General features: G+C 35.9%; 1 protein-coding gene across 5 annotated transcripts in view; it reads left to right on the forward strand.

Annotated features, from left to right (window-relative positions):
* VPS13B (vacuolar protein sorting 13 homolog B) overlaps positions 1 to 19,868 on the forward strand; it is an 868,795-nt gene that overhangs the window by 243,603 nt on the left and 605,324 nt on the right. For all 5 annotated transcript variants that reach the window (XM_055116771.2, XM_063606452.1, XM_057303059.2 and 2 more), the window contains exons 18-19: positions 15,857 to 15,991; positions 16,740 to 16,913. In XM_055116771.2, coding sequence (XP_054972746.2) covers positions 15,857 to 15,991; positions 16,740 to 16,913 — 309 coding nt within the window. The remainder of the gene's footprint in view (positions 1 to 15,856; positions 15,992 to 16,739; positions 16,914 to 19,868) is intronic.

The following is a 19,868-nucleotide window of genomic DNA, read 5'->3' on the forward strand; positions in this document are numbered from 1 at the left end:
TATTTTAACCAATAAATTTTAGAGAAAAAAATCACTCTAATATTGCATCACTTTGTTATCGGTATCACAACAATAATTAGTTATCATTCTTCTCCTGACATAGCTCTGGAGCCTATGGGGGAGATATCATAGTTTTGGAAAGTTTTCCTTGCAATATCAGTTTATAAACAAATTTATAGTTATTCCTTTAAAATTTTATCTCAGCTTTTATCACTACCTGACTTTGCCTAGTCAATATTTTTTCTACCATATATTCAAAAACATAACTACTTCATTTAATTAATTAGCGTAAGTTTTCTTTGCCTCTAAAAATGTTGAAGGTACCTGACTATATTACTACCTGAAAGACTGTTTATTTCATATTCCATTTTGTCATATTTATGGTCTTCGATCCATTGTAGATAATCATGGCTTTTAGAGATAAAAGCAATCATAGTCATAACCAAATCCAGTCCCTGACTTTTTTCAGGTGAAGAAACTGGGCCACAAAGTTTTAAATGCAACATTATACAGCTTTTTGATGGTAGAGTTTTTACTAGAGTAAAGGTCTAGTGATTAGTGTATCTTTCAGTAAACTCCCTTATTAATTTTTAATGTATATGAACTGAACTTTTCTAATCCCAGCTTGTATTGTTTATATTAATAGTAGCAATAATGACAATATAGTATCTGACATTTATTGAGCATTTACATGCCAAATGCACTATTAACCACTGCCCATTTATTATTCTACTCAGTGCTCATGATTACTCTGTGAAGTAGCTAGTGATTTATGCCTGTTTTACAGATGAGAAAACTTAGTGTAGTTTAATAAATTTCAGGGCTCATGATGTGTTTAATTTCTTTGCATATCCTGTAGTATTTAACCTCAGAAATTATGTTTTTCTTCCTCTTCTATCATGGATGAAATCTTAGGAGAAAATTCGTTTATAAGCTACTTTTTGCTTAAGAAACATATAGCAAGACTTCTAAAAAAATTTTAAAAACAAAGAGAAAATGAAAATTAGTGTTGGAAGTAGGCACTGATGCTTTGTGTGCGTTCCCCTAATGTTCTATGGCAACCCCACTAACCAGTGGATTTGGATTTTGATTACCAGAAGGGAGTGTGGGCAAGAAGGGAGGAATTGGAAGTGATATTCCACTTCAGTAAGCTCATAATGTCAAAGCACTAGTGAAAAGATAGACCATTTCAAAAATCTGTTTCACTCCAGATTTAACAAAGAAGGTTTTTTGTGTTGGCCTTGATTGGGAAGGGAGAGGGTGCTTTCCTGGAGAATTTGTAACCACAACTCTGTCCTCATTCAGATTTTAATTTCTTGCCTGACCTAGGAACTACTGAGCTAATAAGTTAAAATGTGATCCTTAGTGGGCTAATTACATCCCTGAGTGTCTAGTAGTAAGTACAAGTATTTGCTGTGGCACATACCCTTACCTCTGGCAATGTATGTGAAAAAGAAAGCCTTATGAAATGTAAACTCATAATCTAAAATTACAAAGAATTTGAGGAAATAATTCAGCAAGAGTAAGAGTGAGCAGAAACCGCCAGTGGCCAAATTCAACTTCTGCAATGTCAGATAATATATCAGAAACAGTATAAAAGACTTTTAAAATAATTGAAGAAGTAAAAGATGGAATTCAAATTACAAGAGAGACACAAGATACTATCATAAGGACTACAGAATTTTTATAATGAAAGAATTTTTTGGAGGTTGGAAGTCCTTAATGGATTAAATGGATTAAACAGCAGATTAGACACAGCCAAAGACGCTGTAAGTGAACTGGAAGGTGGTTATAAAGAAGTTTCCCAGAATGCAACATTGAAAATAGAGATGATATGTGAAATACAGTCAACAGATCTGGATGCTAGAATGAAAAGATTCTTTATTTCTATCAACTCTCAGGAGGAGAAAGTGGGAGAGAAGCAATATTTATTGACTTTTTTTCCCCTGACAAAATAGATGTGAGATGTGAATCTTCAGACCTGAGAATCCTAAATTCCAAGTAGGAAAAACGAACCTAAACCTCTAAGTAGACACATTGTGGTGAAACTCTGGTGTGCTAAAGATAAGCATGAACCCTTAAAAGCAACCAGAGGGAAAATAAATAAATGGCATGATCTGCCAACATATATGTTAATAATTCAGTTTCCTGCAGTTGGTAATGAAGATGTCAAGGATAGAGAAAATTTATTTCTTCTTGAACATATATTATATTTGAGGCATTGTATTAACCTATTTGCAATAGGTTAATTGGCTAGAAAGGGGAGGATCACTAGATTGGATTGAATAGGATCACTAGATCACTTCTTTGAAGTCCACATACAATCTAGTGATCCTCCCCTTTCTAGCCAATGTGAGTTATTGAATCTTCTTTTGAGACTATATCTAGAAGTTACAAGTTCCTCAGTATTCTGAAGAACCAAACTCTGTCCCCTTCCAAATAAAAATACTTAATTTTCTATTTCTAGTCTCTTGTACCCAGAAATGTTCTTATTCCCACATTTGGAATTATGACATAGTAGATCAAAGTTAAGTAAATAAGCTTGTAATGGAACAAGTTACTTAAGTTTTTCTTTTTTAAAAAAAAAAGACTTAATTTTTTTTAAGAGCAGTTTTAGGTTCACAGTACAATTGAGAAGAAGATACAGAGATTTCCCATATACCCCCACCCCAAAACATGTATAGTCTCTCCCCTATTATCAGTATCAATATCCCCTATCAGAGTGATACATTTGTTACCTTCATGAACCTACACTGATGTGTCACAATTACTCAAGTCCATAGCCTACTTTGGGTTTTACTCTTAGTGTTGTACATTCTATGGATTTGGGAAAATGTATATGTTATGTATCCATCCTTATTATATCATATAGAATGTTTCACAGCCCTAAAATTTCTCTGTGTTCTACCTATTTATCCTATCCCCCACCAGCCAAACCCTAGCAACCACTGGTCTTTTTACTGTTTCTGTAGTTTTGCCTTTTCAAGATTGTAGCCTTTTCACATTCTCTTAGTAATATGCGTTATCATGGCTTGATAGCTCATTTCTTTTTAGCAATAATATTTCTTGTCTGGATTTACCATAATTTATTCATTCACCTACTAAGGGACATCTTGGTTACTTTCGTGTTTTGGCAACTACCAGTAAAGCTGCTATAAATATCTGTTTGCAGGTTTTTGTGTGGACTTGTCTCACCTCCTTTAGGTAGATACCAAAGAGTGTGAATACTGAATGGTATGATAAATGTATGTTTAGTTTTGTATGAAACTATCAAACTGTCTTGCAGAGTGACTGTAGCCATTTTGCATTCCCACCAACAGTGAATGAGTTTCTGTTTCTCCACATCCTCACCGCATTTGGCATTGTCATTAAGGTTAATTCTTATTAGTAATGCAAATAAGTTTTCTAAGAATGTATGTGGTTAGTGTGACAAAGACATGTAGGAGAGATTGTGATTCATACAATTTTAGAGTTAGAAGCACATTTTATGTATTTATTTCATATTAAGAATTATGTCATAAGCAAGGTGGCAGAATGTATTGCTTTAAATTGAGGCATTTAAAAATCATTCTGTCACTGTGAAGCTGAACTTTTACTTGTCAGATGTTTATTTGCCATTGTTGTTTAAAAAAAAGAATTACATGTTTGTCAGTAAATGCTTGTTGACTCCTTTTGCTGGTGATTACAGCAATATGGACAGGGATTTCTGAGATGCAAGTGGGGGTAGAATGATGAAAATTAAGCTCTTACTGTACAGACTTTGTGTTTTGTTCCTTGTGAATATTTAAAGTTCAGTTCTGTCATTTAATGATCACTGTGAGTTGTACTTTTGAGATTACTTTTTGTTTCAGTGGTTATATTTTATGTTCTGCTGAAAATAGTAAGTGCTTTTTACCTGGATATTTTGACTTAACCCTAGAATGGGTCACTACATCTGTTTTTTGCTGTTAAAATCATTATAATCAACAACAATAATAAAAGTGCCTCTACCTTTTTAAGTGTGCTGTCTCTTAAAGTTTCTCTTTTCAGAGGGAGATTTTTACAGTCTTTGTCACCTATTGAATCTTAGAACTAACTAGCTTTCTTGGTACACCTGTCTTATTAGTATTTCCTAGCGAGCCACTTTTATTTAGGTTTTTCACTTTCTTCTTATGTGATAAATCTTCCCCTCATTTCACTTTCTCCCTTTATTCTTCCCCTGAAAGGATAATACTTACTTCTTACTATATAGTATCAAAGATTTGGAAGCTCTTGACTATCTCTTTAATGCATCTTTTAAAATAACTTACCTCTTTTCTCTTTCAGAAACCTTTATTATAGTTATACTCTCCTGTGATTTTGTTATTTCCCAGTATCAATATGGCTCCTGGCTGTTTGAATGTTTTGGATGGTCTTTTGTTGTTGTTGTTGTTGTTGTTGTTGTTGTTTCAAACAGGGTCTGGCTTTGTTGCTCAGGCAAGAGGGTAGTGGTATGACCATGATGCACTGGAGCCTCAAGCAATCCTCCCACCTCAGCCTCCCAAGTAGCTGGGACCACAGGTGTGTGTCACCATGCCTGGCTAATTTTTTATCTTTTTTTGTAGAGATGGGGTCCCATCATGTAGCCCAGACTTGTCTCAAACTCCTGAGCTCAAGTGATCATCCTGCCTTGGCCCCCCAAAGTGCTGGGATTATAGGCATGAGCTTCATCCGGCCAATCTTTTGTTTTATTTTATTAAATTATAGCTTTGCAAGGCTTGTAACAAAAAGAGCAGTCTTCTGGCACCCTGTCATCCTCACTGCTTTTTAGAGGCAATCATTTTTCAACTTATTCTTAGATATATACCTCTAAATTTCTATATAGTAGTCTTTGTTGCAGTTTTCTTATTTTTGATGTTTTTCCATAGAGAAAGTCAGTGTTGGCCCTGAAAGCTAAATCATTCTCTGTGTTAGGCAGGAGTATGTAGATATTATCTGCATAGTTACTATTGAATATGAGGATATATTAGTTTTCTATTGCTGCTCTAACAAATTACCATAAACTTAGTCCCTTGAAGCAACACACATTTATTTTCTTGCAATTACGTAGTTTAGAAGACTGAAATGGGTCTCAGACTAAAATCAAGGTGTCAGTTGGGCTCCTTTTTACAGGCTCTAAGATAAAACCCCTTTCCCTGCTTTTTCTAGCTTTTAGAAATTTCCTGAATTCCTTGGCCTGTGACCCCCTTCCCCCATCTCTAAAGCCAGCAATGTTACATTTCCGTGAGTGTGCATCTGTCATCACATCTCTTTCTCTGACTCTTTTTTGCCTTCTCCTACTACTTTTAAGGATTCTTCTGATTACATTGGGTTCACCTGAATAATCTAGGATCATCTCCCTATTTCAAGGTCAGCTGATTAGGAATCTGAATTTTCCTTTCTGTTGTAATATGACATGTTCACAGGTCCTGAGGTTTAGCATATGAACATCTTTGGGGGGACCATTATTCTGTCTGTCATAGAGGATCTAGTTTTTAGGGCCAATACTCATAGCCTCTGTCTTTTATTCCTTTTTCCTAAATCTTTGAATATAATTATGTCACAGTTTTTGCTTAAATCTATACTCAGTATGAACGTATTATAAACATGTATGTATGAGTTAGAATATGCTACCAATTGCATTTATTTTTCTTATAAAACTTGTATTCTTGGAGTTAATAACTGTCTTGGAGTTAATAACTGTCTTGTTTTTTCGTTATTGCTTGATTAGTGTTCTATGTACTTATTTTTAATTAATTCCCCCAAACTCTGACATAAACATATCTTCTCTCAATTCCTTCAGGTGTGTGAGATAATTACTTTTAATTTTTGGAGTCTTTTTTTTTTTTTAATGCTTTTTCCTCCTGTTTTTCTGTTTGTTCCCTAGGCCTACTGTAGAGATGTCTTGAAATTTCCTTTTATCATTGTCCTGGGATTTCCTTTTCTCTGGTTGGATCCCCTGTTTCTTAGACCACACATGTTACTCTTTCTTGATTTACTCTCTTTTTTAGGTGGAGCAAAATCCTCTAGTTACCTTCCTAGTGTAGGAAGTAAACTTTTTTCAGGTCTGACATGTCGGAATGAATCTTTATTTTGTCTTTATATGTAATTGATTGGACTGTATATAGATTTTTAGGGTGGGAGTGATTTTCCTACAGAAATCTGAAAGCATCACATTATTGTCTTCTTGCTTTTGGCATTTCTGTTGAGAAGTTTGATGCCATTCTAATTGTTTAACCTTTGTCACCTGTTTTTGTTTTTATATGTGTCTGTCTGTCTTATATCAGAAGTTTTTAGGAGCGTCTCTTTAGCCTTGATGTTCAGGTGGTATGAGTTTATGTGTGTGTTTTTTTCATTTGTTAATACTGGATACATAGTAAACACTTTTAATTTGCAACTCCTTTTCTACAGTTTGGGAAATACTCTTGAACTATGTTTTTGATTATTTTCCCCATTTTCTTTTAATAGTTCCTTCTAGACCTTTTGGTTTTTAGATATTGGATTGCTTATGTTGATCTTTTCATTTTTCTTCCATTTTCATTCTCTTTGGATTTTTTGGTTTTAATTTATGGGAGATTTTCTCAACTTTATTTTCCAATCTATTTATTAATTTAAAGAGAATTAGCATCATGTTTTTAATTTCTATGTGCTTGTTTTTGTTGTTTGAATATTTTAAATAAATGTTCATTTCTTATTGCAGTATCTTCTGTACTCTTTGAGGATAGAAATCATTATTATTATTATTATTTGAAGTTTTCTTCTGCTCCTGGCTTTGTCTGTTTACCCCATGTTCCTTTTTTTATGTTTTAAAATAATATCTGCCTGTCACATTTGTGATTTACATCTAATATTTAACAATCCTTCATATTGCAGAATGAAGTACAAAATAACTGAAACCTCTGTGTGAGGTTGGAACTTGTTGATTGTAGGGGAATTGGACACAATTCATTTTTGGTTTGAGGATAATCGATTATCAGTGTCATGTTTCCTTTTTCTTGAGCTTGCTCGTTTCAGAGAGAAAGCTGTCCATTTCCTTCTTGAGGTTTCTAAGCCTGGTACTTAGTAAAGGAAGGGTAGATCTCATTATCCAGTATGTATATGCCATATAGATTCTAAGAGAATTCCCCCCTTTTAGCATATGGTTGTATCTCATATTCCTTAGTTGAGAGTCCTCCTGGTTTAACCTCTCCAAAGTAAACCCTTTAGTCTTCTGCCAGGTGAGTGTCAGGTAGTTACTGGGCTGCGTGGATTAAAGGAGAGGATCCTACATGGATTAAGAAAAACGATCTGTAGTCACTACATAAAATTTTAGTCATGCCTCATCTTTTTAGCCTCATCTGCATCCCTGCCTTCAGAGCTTCCTGGCCTCTTTTTAATTCTTATATTTCTGGGGCTTATTGCAGGTTCTATTTGCTTATTAGCTTAATTACCCACAGGCACTTTTCTCCTGTTTTTCTGTTTGTTCCCTAGGCCTACTGTAGAGATGTCTTGAAAGATGTCTTAGCAATGAGTACTAAGGCTACTCATTGCTACTTGTTCATCAGATATCCATCTTTCAAAATTTAGATGATAGCTCTTGCTTGTTTGAGAGCGGCCTATTTGGCTCTTGTCTTTTTATTTTCGTTTCTTTGTTAGTTTAGCGCCTTAAAATAATTTCTTAATAGTCTTTTGGTGGACTTCAGTGGGGGAACAGAAGTAATCATATGGTTTGACTCCTTAATCTTTTACTTCCACAGAGATATACAGATCATTCTCATTAGTTCATCATTTAATATGTACATCATAACTACAGAAGTGATCATAAGCTGACTACTGAACACTAGAAAGTTGACACTGAGGGAGAGGTCTCAGTGAGTCTTAAAGAATTATAGCGGGCAAGAAGGTTGGTGGAAAAAGAATTAGGGTTAGCCTGGGCACCATAGTGAGACCCTGTCTCTACAAAAAAAAAAAACAGGTGTGATAGAGTACATGCCTGTAGTCCCAGCTACCCAGGAGGCTGAGATGGGAGGATCACTTGAGCCCAGGAGCTCGATATTACAGTGAGCTATGATTGCACTACTGCACTCCAGCCTGGGCAACAGAGTGAGACTCTGTCTCTTAAAAAAAAGAAAAAAAAATAGGTTTAATGGTGCACCACAGGACTAAGATTATGTGTTAGGAGTTGATATTTTTTAGAAAAGTACTAGGAGGATGATATGATTTGGCTGTGTCCCTGCACAGATCTCATCTTGATTTATGGTTCCCATAATTCCCACATGTCACGGGAGATACCTGGTGGGAGGTAATTGAATCATGGGGGGTGGTTACCCTCATGCTGTTCTTGTGGTAGTGAGTTCTAGAGGGATGTGATGGTAGGTAATTGAATCATGGAAGTGGTTACCTTCATGCTGTTCTTGTGATAGTGAGTGAGTTCTCAGGAGATCTGATAGTTTTATAAGCAGTTTTTCCCCCTTTGCTTAGCTCTTCTCCCTCCTGCTGCATTGTGAAGAGGATTAGTTTGTTTCCCCTTCTGTGATGGCCTTCCCAGCTATGTAGAACTGTGAGTCAATCAAACCTCTTTTCTTTATAAATTACCCAGTCTTGGGTATTTCTTCATAGCAGCATGAGAATGGACTCATACAGCAAATTGATACCAGTAGGGTAGGGTGCTGCTATAAGGATACCTGAAAATTTGGAAGCTGCTTTGGAACTGGGTAACAGACAGAGGTTGGAACAGTTTAGAGGACTCAGAAGAAGACAGGAAAATATGGGAAAGTTTGGAACTTCCTAGAGCTTTGGAAGGCTCACTGGACAGGAAGATCTGGGAAAGTTTGGAACTTCCTAGAGACTTGTTGAGTGGCTTTGACTAAAATGCTGACAGTGATATGGACAATGAAGTCTGGGTTGAGGTGGTCTCAGATGGAGATGAGGAACTTGTTGGGAACTGGAGAAAAGTTAACTCTTGCTGTGCTTTAGTAAAGAGACTGGTGGCTTTTTGCTCCTGCCCTGGAGATCTGTGGAACTTTGAACTTGAGAGAGATGATTTGGGGTATCTGGCAGAAGAAATTTCTAAGTGGCAAAGCATTCAAGAGGAAGCAGAACATAAAAGTTTGGAAAATTTGCAGCCTGATTATGCGATAGAAAAGAAAAACCCGGCTGGACATGATGGCTCATGCCTGTATTCCCAGCACTTTGGGAGGCTGAGCTGGGAAGATCAAAAGATCAGGAGATCGAGACCATCCTGGCTAACATGGAGAAACCCTTCTCTACTAAAAATACAAAAATTAGTGGGGCATGGTAGCGCATGCCTATAATCCCAGCTACTTGGGAGGCTGAGGCAGGAGAATCGCTTGAACCAGGGGGTCTGAGGTTGCAGTGAGCTGAGATCTTGCCACTGCACTCCAGCCTGGCGACAGAGTGAGACTCCGTCAAAAAAAAAAAAAGAAAAAAGAAAAACCCATTTTCTGGGGAGAAAGTCAAGCTGGCTGCAAAAATTTGCATAAGTAATGAGGAGCAGAATGTTAATCACCAAGACAATGGGGAAAATGTCTCCAGGGCATGTCAGAGACCTTCATGAGAGTCCTTCCCATCACAGGCCAGGAGGTCTAGGAGGGAAAAATGGTTTTGTGGGCTGCGTGCAGAGTCCAGCTCCCTTGCTGTGTGCAGCCTTAGTATTCTGTCCCCGCCATTCTAGTCATGGGCAAAAGGGGTCAAGGTAGAGCTCAGGATGTTGCTTCAGAGGGTGTAAGCCCCCAGCTTTGGGAGGTTCCATGTGGTATTGGTCCTGAGAGTACACAGAAGACAAAAATTGAGGTTTGGGAACCTCTGCTTAGATTTCAGAGGATGTGTGGAAATGCCTGGATGTCGACTCAGAAGTCTGCTACAGGGGCAGAGCCCTCATGGAGAACCTCTGTTAGGGCAGTGTGGAAGGGAAATGTGAGGCCAGAGCCCCCACACAGAGTCCCTACTGGGGCACTGCCTACTGGGCTGTGAGAAGAGGGCCACTGTCCTCCAGACCCCAGAATTGTAGATCCACTGATATCTTGCACCATGTGGCCGGAGAAGCTGCAGACAGTCAATGCCAGCCTGTGAAAGCAGCCAAGAGTGGGAGTTGTAACCTGCAAAGCCATAGGGACAGAGCTGCCCAAGGCTGTGGGAGCCCATCTCTTGCAACAGTGTGATCTGGATGTGAGACATGGAGTAAAAGGAGATCATTTTGGAACTTTAAGATTTAATGACTGCCCTATTGGATTTTAGACTTCCATGGGCTGTAACTCCTTTGTTTTGGCCAATTTCTCCCATTTGGAATGGATGTATTTACCCAGTGTCTGTACCCCCATTGTATCTAGGAAGTTACAGGCTCATAGGCAGGAGGAACTTGCTTTGTCTCAGATGAGACTTTGGACTTGGAGTTTTGAGTTAATGCTGAAATGAGTTAAGACTTTGGGGGAGTTTTGGAAGGGCATGAGTGTTTTGAAGCATGAGGACATGGGATTTGGGAGGGGCCAGGGTAGAAGGATATGGTTTGGCTGTGTCTCCACCCAAATCTCATCTTGAATTGTAGTTCCCATAATCCTCATGTGTTGTGGGAGGGACCCAGTGGGAGGTAGTTGGATCATGGAGGTGGTTACCCTCATGCTGTTCTTGTGATAGTGAGTGAGTTCTTAGGAGATCTGATGGTATTATAAGGGGCTTTTCCCCCTTTGCTTGGCACTTCTCTCTCCTGCCACCTTGTGAAGAAGAACGTGTTTGCTTCCCTTCCATCATGATTGTAAGTTTCCCGAGCCTTCCCAGCCACATGGAACTGTGAGTCAATTAAACCTCTTTCCTTTATAAATTACCCAGTCTCGAGTATTTCTTTATAGCAGCATGAGGATGGACTAATACAGAGGAGGAAAATAACAGTGCATTATTCTATATTTAATTTTATTATAAAAATTGGTAATTATTTTTAGATTATTGTATTGACTGTGCAGTATAACTTATATGTCAATTGCAGTACCTTAGGGATACCTCTTTCCTTCCTCTAGTGGACTATGACAACAGGATTTGAGTAAAGGAATAGGTGAATACTTTGTAAAGCATTTTTTCAAATGTGGGTATTTTCACTATCTTTGTGATTGTCCTTTTGACTCATGTCAGCTTTCTTTACATCCTACAAAAGCATTGTACTCTCTTTCTAAATTAAGTTCTGTATAAAGTTTAGCCAAGTTCTCAGAGTTAAGCACCTGGAACAATAACTACAGTTATTTTGGCCTCCTTAAGTAACAATAATAAATAGTGACTAGCCTTAAGCCACTGTATTACAAGGTAAAGAATGCTGCCTATATCTGAAGCCACATTTTAGCTTATTTGCTCTTTTTGTTTCACCACATTGCTTCCCTAATAGTAAATTTCTTTTCACAGTTTCTGAGAGAAGTATTCCTGTGAGTGGTGCCCTGAGTTGTATAATGTCAAGACTATACTCCTTTCTGCCTTTCTATTGCTCACATTTGGGGCATTTTATAATTTCAGTTTGATGGTAGAGTGGAAAGAAACTACGATTATTTTTACTAGCTACTTTTCTCTATTTGATATCAATGTCTATCAAGAGATGAATATAACTTTTATATAAAAAATCCCTTCCTTATAAAAATCTGAGCTTTTAGCACTAAAAACAAATTACTTTATAAAAAACTTTTCTTAAGGAGAAATTATGACATTATGTTCTTTTAGTTGTTAAACCAAATTTAAAAATACTTGAGAAATGTAAAGTTAAAAGTGTCAAACTCTATTCTTGATTGTAGTTGTCTAAATCAAAGTGCTTTATATAGGTATATAAGATATAAGATTTTTTTTTTTTTTTTTTTGAGACAGAGTCTTGCTTGTTGCCCAGACTGGAGTGCAGTGGTGTGATCTCGGCTCACTGCAACCTCTACCTCCCAGGCTCAGGCAATTTTTGTGCCTCAGCCTCCTGATTAGCTGGAATTACAGGTGCTTGCCACCATGCTTGGCTAATTTTTATACTTTTAGTATAGATGTGGTTTCTCCACATTGGCCAGGCTGGTCTTGAACTCCTGACCTCAAGTGATCCTCCTGCCTTGGCCTCCCAAAGTGTTGGGATTACAGGCATGAGCCACCGCGCCTGGCCAAGATTGTTATCAGAAGATGTTTCAGATAACTTATGATAAGAGTCTTATATATAACATGTATGAGATATTAAGAAATACTTATTATTTATGATTCAAGGTAGAGTATTAAGTTTTGGAAACTGTAAAAGAAGCCGTGTTATAAAATAATTCTAAAGAAACTCATTTGGTCTATCCATATTCTTTTGCTCTTGTATATACCGGAAACTAATTCAGATTTTTGGTTCTGAACACCGTCAATGACTCTTTAGAGAATCTTTTAGTAGCTCTTGTTTGCTGACTACTATATAGGTTTCCTGTATTTCTTTTGAAAAAATTGGTATTGAATGAGAGTTTGACCCTTAAGGCTTGAGAGCCAGGGGAGGGAAGGCTATTATTAAGTTCTGTTTCTCTCTCATCATCTAACATAGTGATTGGAACAGGGTAAGTTATCTGTTGATTATAGCTCCCTGCAACCACAGTAGATGTTAAATAGAGTAGCTCAGCATCCTTTGTTATAAAGAAAAATGAGATCCAGGCTTTGCCACTTTCTGACTTGGGCCTTTGCAAAATCCTTATTTCTCCAATCCTTTTAAAAATATATATATAGAATGAAAATAGTAATAGCTCTAAGGATTATTTTGTGTGTGCCGAATAAATGAAATAAACTAGGCATCATGCATGGCACTCAGTAAGTGCTCAGTGCATGTTAAGTGCTATGATTACTATTATTGATACTACTGCTGCTGCTTTTATTGCTGCTGCTGCTGCTACCACTACTACTACTACTACTACTACTACTACTACTACTACTACTACTACGATGATGATGATTGTATTAGCATTTTTGGCATCATTTAATTTTCTGAGATATTAAAATTTCCTGAGACATGAATTTTGAGAATCTGTTAAAAAATGCTTTAAAATGCATAAATATACAGCATTTTAGATACCATTTCATAGGTGTAATGAACTCTTTAAAGTGTGCTCTAGACCATAGGTTTAGAACTCCTTCTCAGAGGATAATGGATACCACTTCAAATGGACACAATTCAGGTGGCAAATATTGGAAAATAGCAACCAATCAGTACACAATTATATAAAGACAAAATACAAATTAGCAAATTGATAGCTCCGAGTATTAGTCCGTTCACATACTGCTGTAAAGAACTGCCTGAGACTGGGTAATTTAAAAAGGAAAGACATTTAATTGACTCACAGTTCCACATGGCTAGGGAGGGCTCAGGAAACTTACAATTATGGCAGAATGCGAAGGGGAAGCAAGTACCTTCTTCACATGGTGGCAGGAGAGAGAATTGCCAACGAATGAGGAAGTGCCATGCTTTAAAAACCGTTAGATCTTGTGAGAACTCCCTCACTATCATGAGAACAGCATGAGGGAAACTGCTCCCATAATCCAGTTACTTCCCACCTGGTTCTTCCCTTAAAACCTTGGGATTATAATTCAACATGGGGTTTGGGTGGGGACACAAAGCTAAACAATATCATAAGGGTTGATTTGGGACAAGGTATTTCTCAGGATAACATTCTCTAACCATTTGCAAATCATTTAATGTGCTTGTTAAATGCAGAATTCTGGGCCATAGCTCAGGACGACAGAATCATAATTTCTTTGAGAGATTATGAGTCTTCTTGAATACCCTAGAGTTTAAAGTCAGGGATTTTAGAATAATGTTTAATACAACTATCATAGAAAGTGTATGATCTTCTTAATTATTCATACATAGTTAAAGAAGCTTCAAAAATAAAGGATGGAATTATTTAACCAAAGTGTGGAAAGGGAAAAAGAAGCAAAATTACGTTGGTGGGTTTTCATGAATAATTAGCAAAATGAGTGATAAAGTCTTCTGTGATGGGATCGGATTGTGTTAAACACCCTAGATCTTTCACATAGCAACTGTTGTCCTCTGGGCAAAAATTAGTTACCTTCCCTAATCTATTGCATCCTCAATCTGTAAAGTGAAGATAATAATAATATCTATAATATAGGCCTGTTGTAAGGACTGAATGAGATAATGTACATAACACATACTTAAGTCCTCAGTAAATGTTAATTGATTAGAGTTAATTGTCATTATCATCATCATCATCACTATCATCACCATTTTAGTGGTGGTTGTCCATACTGTCAGTATAATATTCTTAAGGTTTCTTTGCCTGTATAATTCTCACCTACCCTTAAGGATCAAAGTGAGGTTCTCCCTTTTGATTAAGTTTTCCAACCATTTATTTATGGGAATTATTACCTTTCGTGCTTTTATATCCTTTAGCAAGTAGTACATAATAAAGATGTTAATATCTACTTTTTGGTTAATTTATAAAAATTTATTTGCTTCCTTTTTATCTATACAGAGCATGTGAATTTTATTTATAAGCTATTGTATTTTAACACAGGAACTATTTGAGTTACAGGTTGAGTGACCCCCTACTCTGAAAATTCAAAATCTGAAATGTTCTAAAATCTGAAACTTTTTCAGAGCCAATATGACTCTCAAAGGAAATGTTCATTGGAGCACTTTTGATTTTTGATTTTCAGAGTGGGGATGCTCTACTGTTAAGTATATAATACAAATATTCCAAAATTCAGCAAAATCCAAAATTCAGGACACTTCTGCTCCCAAGTATTTTGGATAAGGGATCCTCAACCTGTATTTTGTTTCTGTTTCCTCATTTCACCTGACCAAAATATTTCAGAGAATTTGTTTACTCAGGTAGTTTTTTTTTTTTTTTTTTTTTTTTGAGACGGAGTCTCTCTCTGTCGCTAGGCTGGAGTGCAGTGGCGCGACCTCTGCTCACTGCAACCTCTGCCTCCCGGGTTCAGGTGATTCTCCTGCCTCAGCCTCCCGAGCAGCTCGGACCACAGGCGCATGCCACCACGCCCAGCTAATTTTTGTACTTTTTTTTTTTTTAGTAGAGATGGGGTTTCACCATGTTGACCAGGATGGTCTCGATCTCTTGACCTCGTGATCCGCTTGCCTAGGCCTGCCAAAGTGCTGGGATTACAGGCGTGAGTCACCGCGCCCAGCCTTGCTTGGGTAGTTTTATGTTTAAATGTCTCCGCCTAGGCCGGGCCTGGTGGTGCACGCCTGTAATCCTAGCACTTTGGAAGGCTGAGTTGGGTGGATCACCTGAGGTCAGGAGTTCAAGACCAGCCTGGCCAACATGCTGAAACCGCGTCTCTACTAAAAATACAAAAATTAGCCAGGCTGGTGGAATGCGCCCGTAATCCCAACTACTAGGGAGGCTGAGGAAGGAGAATTGCTTGAACCTGGGAGGCAGAGCTTGCAGTGAGCTGAGATTGCACCACTGCACTCCAGCCTGGGTGACAGAGTGAGACTCTGTCTCAAAAAAAAATACAAAATAAAAAAGAAAGTCTTCACCTAAATTAAACTTGACTTTATAAGTTAAATTTGTTTCAAAAAGAAAAATCTTATTCTGTTTTCTAAAACCAAATATGATTTTTAAAACTATTTCTTGTTTTTCTTAAAAAGTATTTGTGCATTTACTTTTATTTCTTGAGCTTGACTAATCAAGAATTGAATGCATAAGTATAGTTATGAGAGTTCAGCCCATTTATTTTAAATTTGCATCCTTTCACCTCTGAAACACTAAACTATGAAACCTAACACAAATACTGTAAGAACATCTGAGGTAGACAGTTAAAGTATAATTAAGTTTAAATGCCTTGGTGAAGGAGTATAAAAATTATTTAAATTCAATCGGCTAGTACATTTGCAGTTTTCTTTTATTAGGTGTGAAATCTAAGAATCCCCTGCCAACTCTTGAGGGCTCAATCCAGAATGTTGAATTGAAGTACTGCAGCACATCATTGGTCAAATGTGCCTCTGGGACCATGGGATCAATAAAAATTTGTGCCAAAGCCCCAGGTATGTGCAGCTGGACCGTGTAAAACTTTATTGCCTGTATAGGAGAATTGGCCTTGCGTTTTACAAGGAGCGTTACTGAAACAAGAATTTACTCATTGTTCCTATGAATCAGACGTTTTAAATTTTTACTTAGAAATTTTTCTAATTGTGCCAGGATGGTACTTCTTGACTTTAACAAATTTTCATTTAGGGAAATATACTTAGTTTTATGAATGGTTATGAGGGAGAAAAATTAAAGGAATGTTTATTATACTTTTTGGGGGAATAGGAGGTGTATATATATGTATATAATATGACACTTAAAATTAAATTAAAAAGTTGTTATTGTAATATAATTAAATAGGAGACCCAGTTGTTTTTAAATTTTGGTTGTAAATTACTTTACCTTCCTACCAATATTTTATTTCATAATATATTTTAAAAACCATTTGTGATTTTTTTCAGTGCAAACTAAATTTAAGGTAAGTTTATAAAGGTCCAGATTTCATTTAATTTTTAGAAGACAGTGTGTTTAGTTGTTTCCTTTTATAAACTTTTCTGGACATGTTCTGCATTCATTAGCAAATATGAAAACTTAAGAGTTAAAAATGCTTTACATTTTATGAGACTCAGTATAATTAAATGTATAGCTAATATTATCAAATAAAGTTGAAATGTTATATTATGGTGTTAGTATATTTTAAAATCAAACATTCTCAAGTGACTCATGTTTTATTTTTATTATTGTTTTATAAATATTTCTTTTCAGTTGATAGTGGAAAAGAGAAGTTGATTCCCTTGCTTCAGGGTCCTTCTGACACTAAAGACCTTCATAGCACCAAGTGGCTCAATGAGAGTAGAAAGCCAGAGTCTCTCTTAGCTCCAGATTTGATGGCCTTCACAATCCAAGTTCCACAATATATTGACTACTGCCACAATTCCGGTAAGTACAAACCTATCATTATTCCCTTGTTTTGCTTTTTTTTTTTCCAGAAAGGCTTTTAAAATTGGTATTTTTTTTTTTTTTTTTAGCTATTTTTGTCAATTGGCTTACTCTGCAGTTGTGCTTTTTCAAAATTCAAATGAAGAATTTTTGTATCACTTTTGTTAATTGAAATGTGTTTATAAATAATAATGATTTTATTTATATGAGAGAATTTAGCTGTGTGTATAGTGGTTAACTTCAGATTCGTATATATAAGGAACAACTGAGTTTTAAAATATAGCATATCATTATAATGCATATTTTCTTGAGATAGTAGCACTTTGTAACCCAAGTTTGTCATGTGTAAATTGGTGTTTTTACCTTCTGTAATTTTTTAGGAATGAAAAGATTTGATGGTAGAACTGAGAAGAAAATCTCAGAGGTCATTATCTCATTTCTTAGAGTTTTATTTTTTTCTGGTAGCACTTTGAATAGAATCAATTTCATTTTATTCAACATTGTAATAGCAGAGCTATACCTCTCATGTTGAGAGAAGGTATCAGAAGGATCAATGAAGACTGAGAAAAGAAAAATGTATGATAGGTAGAGATCGCTATCAGCCATGAATTCACTTAGCCAGTATGTGGTTAGCAAAGTCAGGGTGTTCAGTCAATGAAGCTAGCAATGTGATAGTAATATAGACATTTGTTTTAAAAGATACGTGGTCCACATTTTCTCTCTAGAAGTAACTGGCCAGTGAGTAGTTTCAAATAGCTGCTTTAGAGTAGAGCTTCATTAACATTATTCAACAAGTACTGTAGCTTATAGAAAGTATGTTCAGCACTAGTATGTTCAAGTAGAAACTATGAAAAGATCTGCAACTAACTGAGCAGAGACTATGTAGAGGTGAATATTGAATAAAGCAGTGCACAAATGAATATATACAGGGACACAAAACATTTGAAAGATGAGTATATTATGATAATATTTGCAGTTGAGTGGTATCCACATTGAAAACTGGAAATTAGTATTTGAAAGGTGAGTCTAAGGATGCTGTCTGTCAGCATGCTTCTAAGGACAGCACACCTCAAAAATAAGATTTCAGCCTGGTAAGAATGGGTACAGAACCATAAAGAATGAATGATCAGAGGATGGCTCCCAGATCCAAAGTAGGGTTGTCCCTATAGAGAAAAGATTTTACCAATCTTTTAAGACAGGGATTGGTAAATACTTTCTTAAAGGGCCTGACAGCTAATATTTTAGGGTTTATGGCCCATACAGTCTCTGTCTCAACTGTTTCTGCTGTTTTAGCACAAAAATAGCTACAGACAAGACTTAAATGAATGGACGTGACTGTGTTTCAATAAAGCTTTATTTATAAAAGCAGGAAGTGGGCCAGATTTGGCCTATGTGGTTTGTCTAACATGGTTATAGGAAGAAGGAATTGGTGGATAAATATCATGACTTTGTTAATGCCTATTTAATCATGTTCCTTAAATATATTGTTTAGTAAACTTCTTTATAGAATTACTCATATAGTAATTTTTGTTTTCAAATAATAAACTTAAGATGATACTAAAATGACCAGACCATTCAGTTACAATTTTGATACCTAAGAAGAGATTAATCTTTCTAGAATCTTGCCACTTGTTCTTGAGTTGGACAGGAACTCCTAATATTTGTTTTACCATATATACAATGAAAATAAATTAATAAGTTGAGCATATTTAAATAATCTGTTCTTCAACAATATATTATCTTTTATAATTTAAATGCATTTCTAGGGTCACAAAATTTTATTTTTGTTTTTAACTTTTTATATAGCTCTAAAAGTAAAGTGGTATAAGAAAAATTATCTGTGACACCTATAATATTTATAAAGTTTTAATTTTTTCTTGCTGTTAAGGAAATTCACCTAATCTGCAACATTAGTGTTATGGATAGTAGTATGTTTATGGATTTGTGTGTAAAATTTTAATGTGATCATGTATTTAATGCTTTGAAAATATTCCTTTGGGTATGTTTTGAACCTAAAATGTAATATATTTTAACTTAAAACTACATTCACATAGTTTATTTATGGTATTTTTAAATTTAAATTTTTCATCCACCTTACAACTGCCACCCACATTCATGGCTTAGGTATTTATGATATGGTTTAGAGAGCTCATAAGTACTATTTTTATGCCAGTTTTAAAATAATTTGAATTAATCTTATGTTCTTGTAACAAGATTTAATTTGGGTGTATATGTATATATGTGAGTATGATTGATGTTATAGACAAGTCATAAGTAAATCTTAAATGAAAAAATCAAAATTCCTTAACAGTCCTTCAAGACTTTACAAAAATATTATACTTTCAGCAACTACTTTCCTGACCACTGTATCTAAATTTCTCTCTCTGTCTCCTACACACATATTGACACTTCTTACTTATTTTTCTACACTCCTTTAGTTTTCCTTAGTACTTATCAGAATCTACCATACTATATATGTTACTGATTTATATTGTTGATTGTTTCCCCTGCTATTAGAATTTTATGCTTCATTTGGGCAGGACGTTTTGTCTCTTTTTGGTCACTACTGTATTCCCAGCATCTAGACCAATACCTGGCACATAAGCTAACAATAAATACTTACTGAATGAATAAGCAAGTAACTGATGATTACATTTACTTTTCTTTGCTTTTTGAAGTTGAAGTATCTAATGGAATAGAGACAGGAATCTTTCTGGAGGCTTAAGGGAAGAAAAAGATGTTAGGTGGTTAAATCTTTTAGGTGAACAGTTAAAGGGAATCATGAGTGGTCTCTGCTTGTGTTTTCAAAAACAGATAGATGTCCCGGTGAGGTTGTTAATGAACTTTTCCCATGGTCTTATAGAATTTGAATGATGATCATACTAACTGGCTTTTTTTGGGTCATGGCATGATGTGTGGAAGACAGCTGCCCTTGTGCATATACTCTCAAATTGA

The sequence above is a fragment of the Pan paniscus genome, chromosome 7 (genome assembly GCF_029289425.2).
Source record: "Pan paniscus chromosome 7, NHGRI_mPanPan1-v2.0_pri, whole genome shotgun sequence".
NCBI lineage: Eukaryota > Metazoa > Chordata > Mammalia > Primates > Hominidae > Pan > Pan paniscus.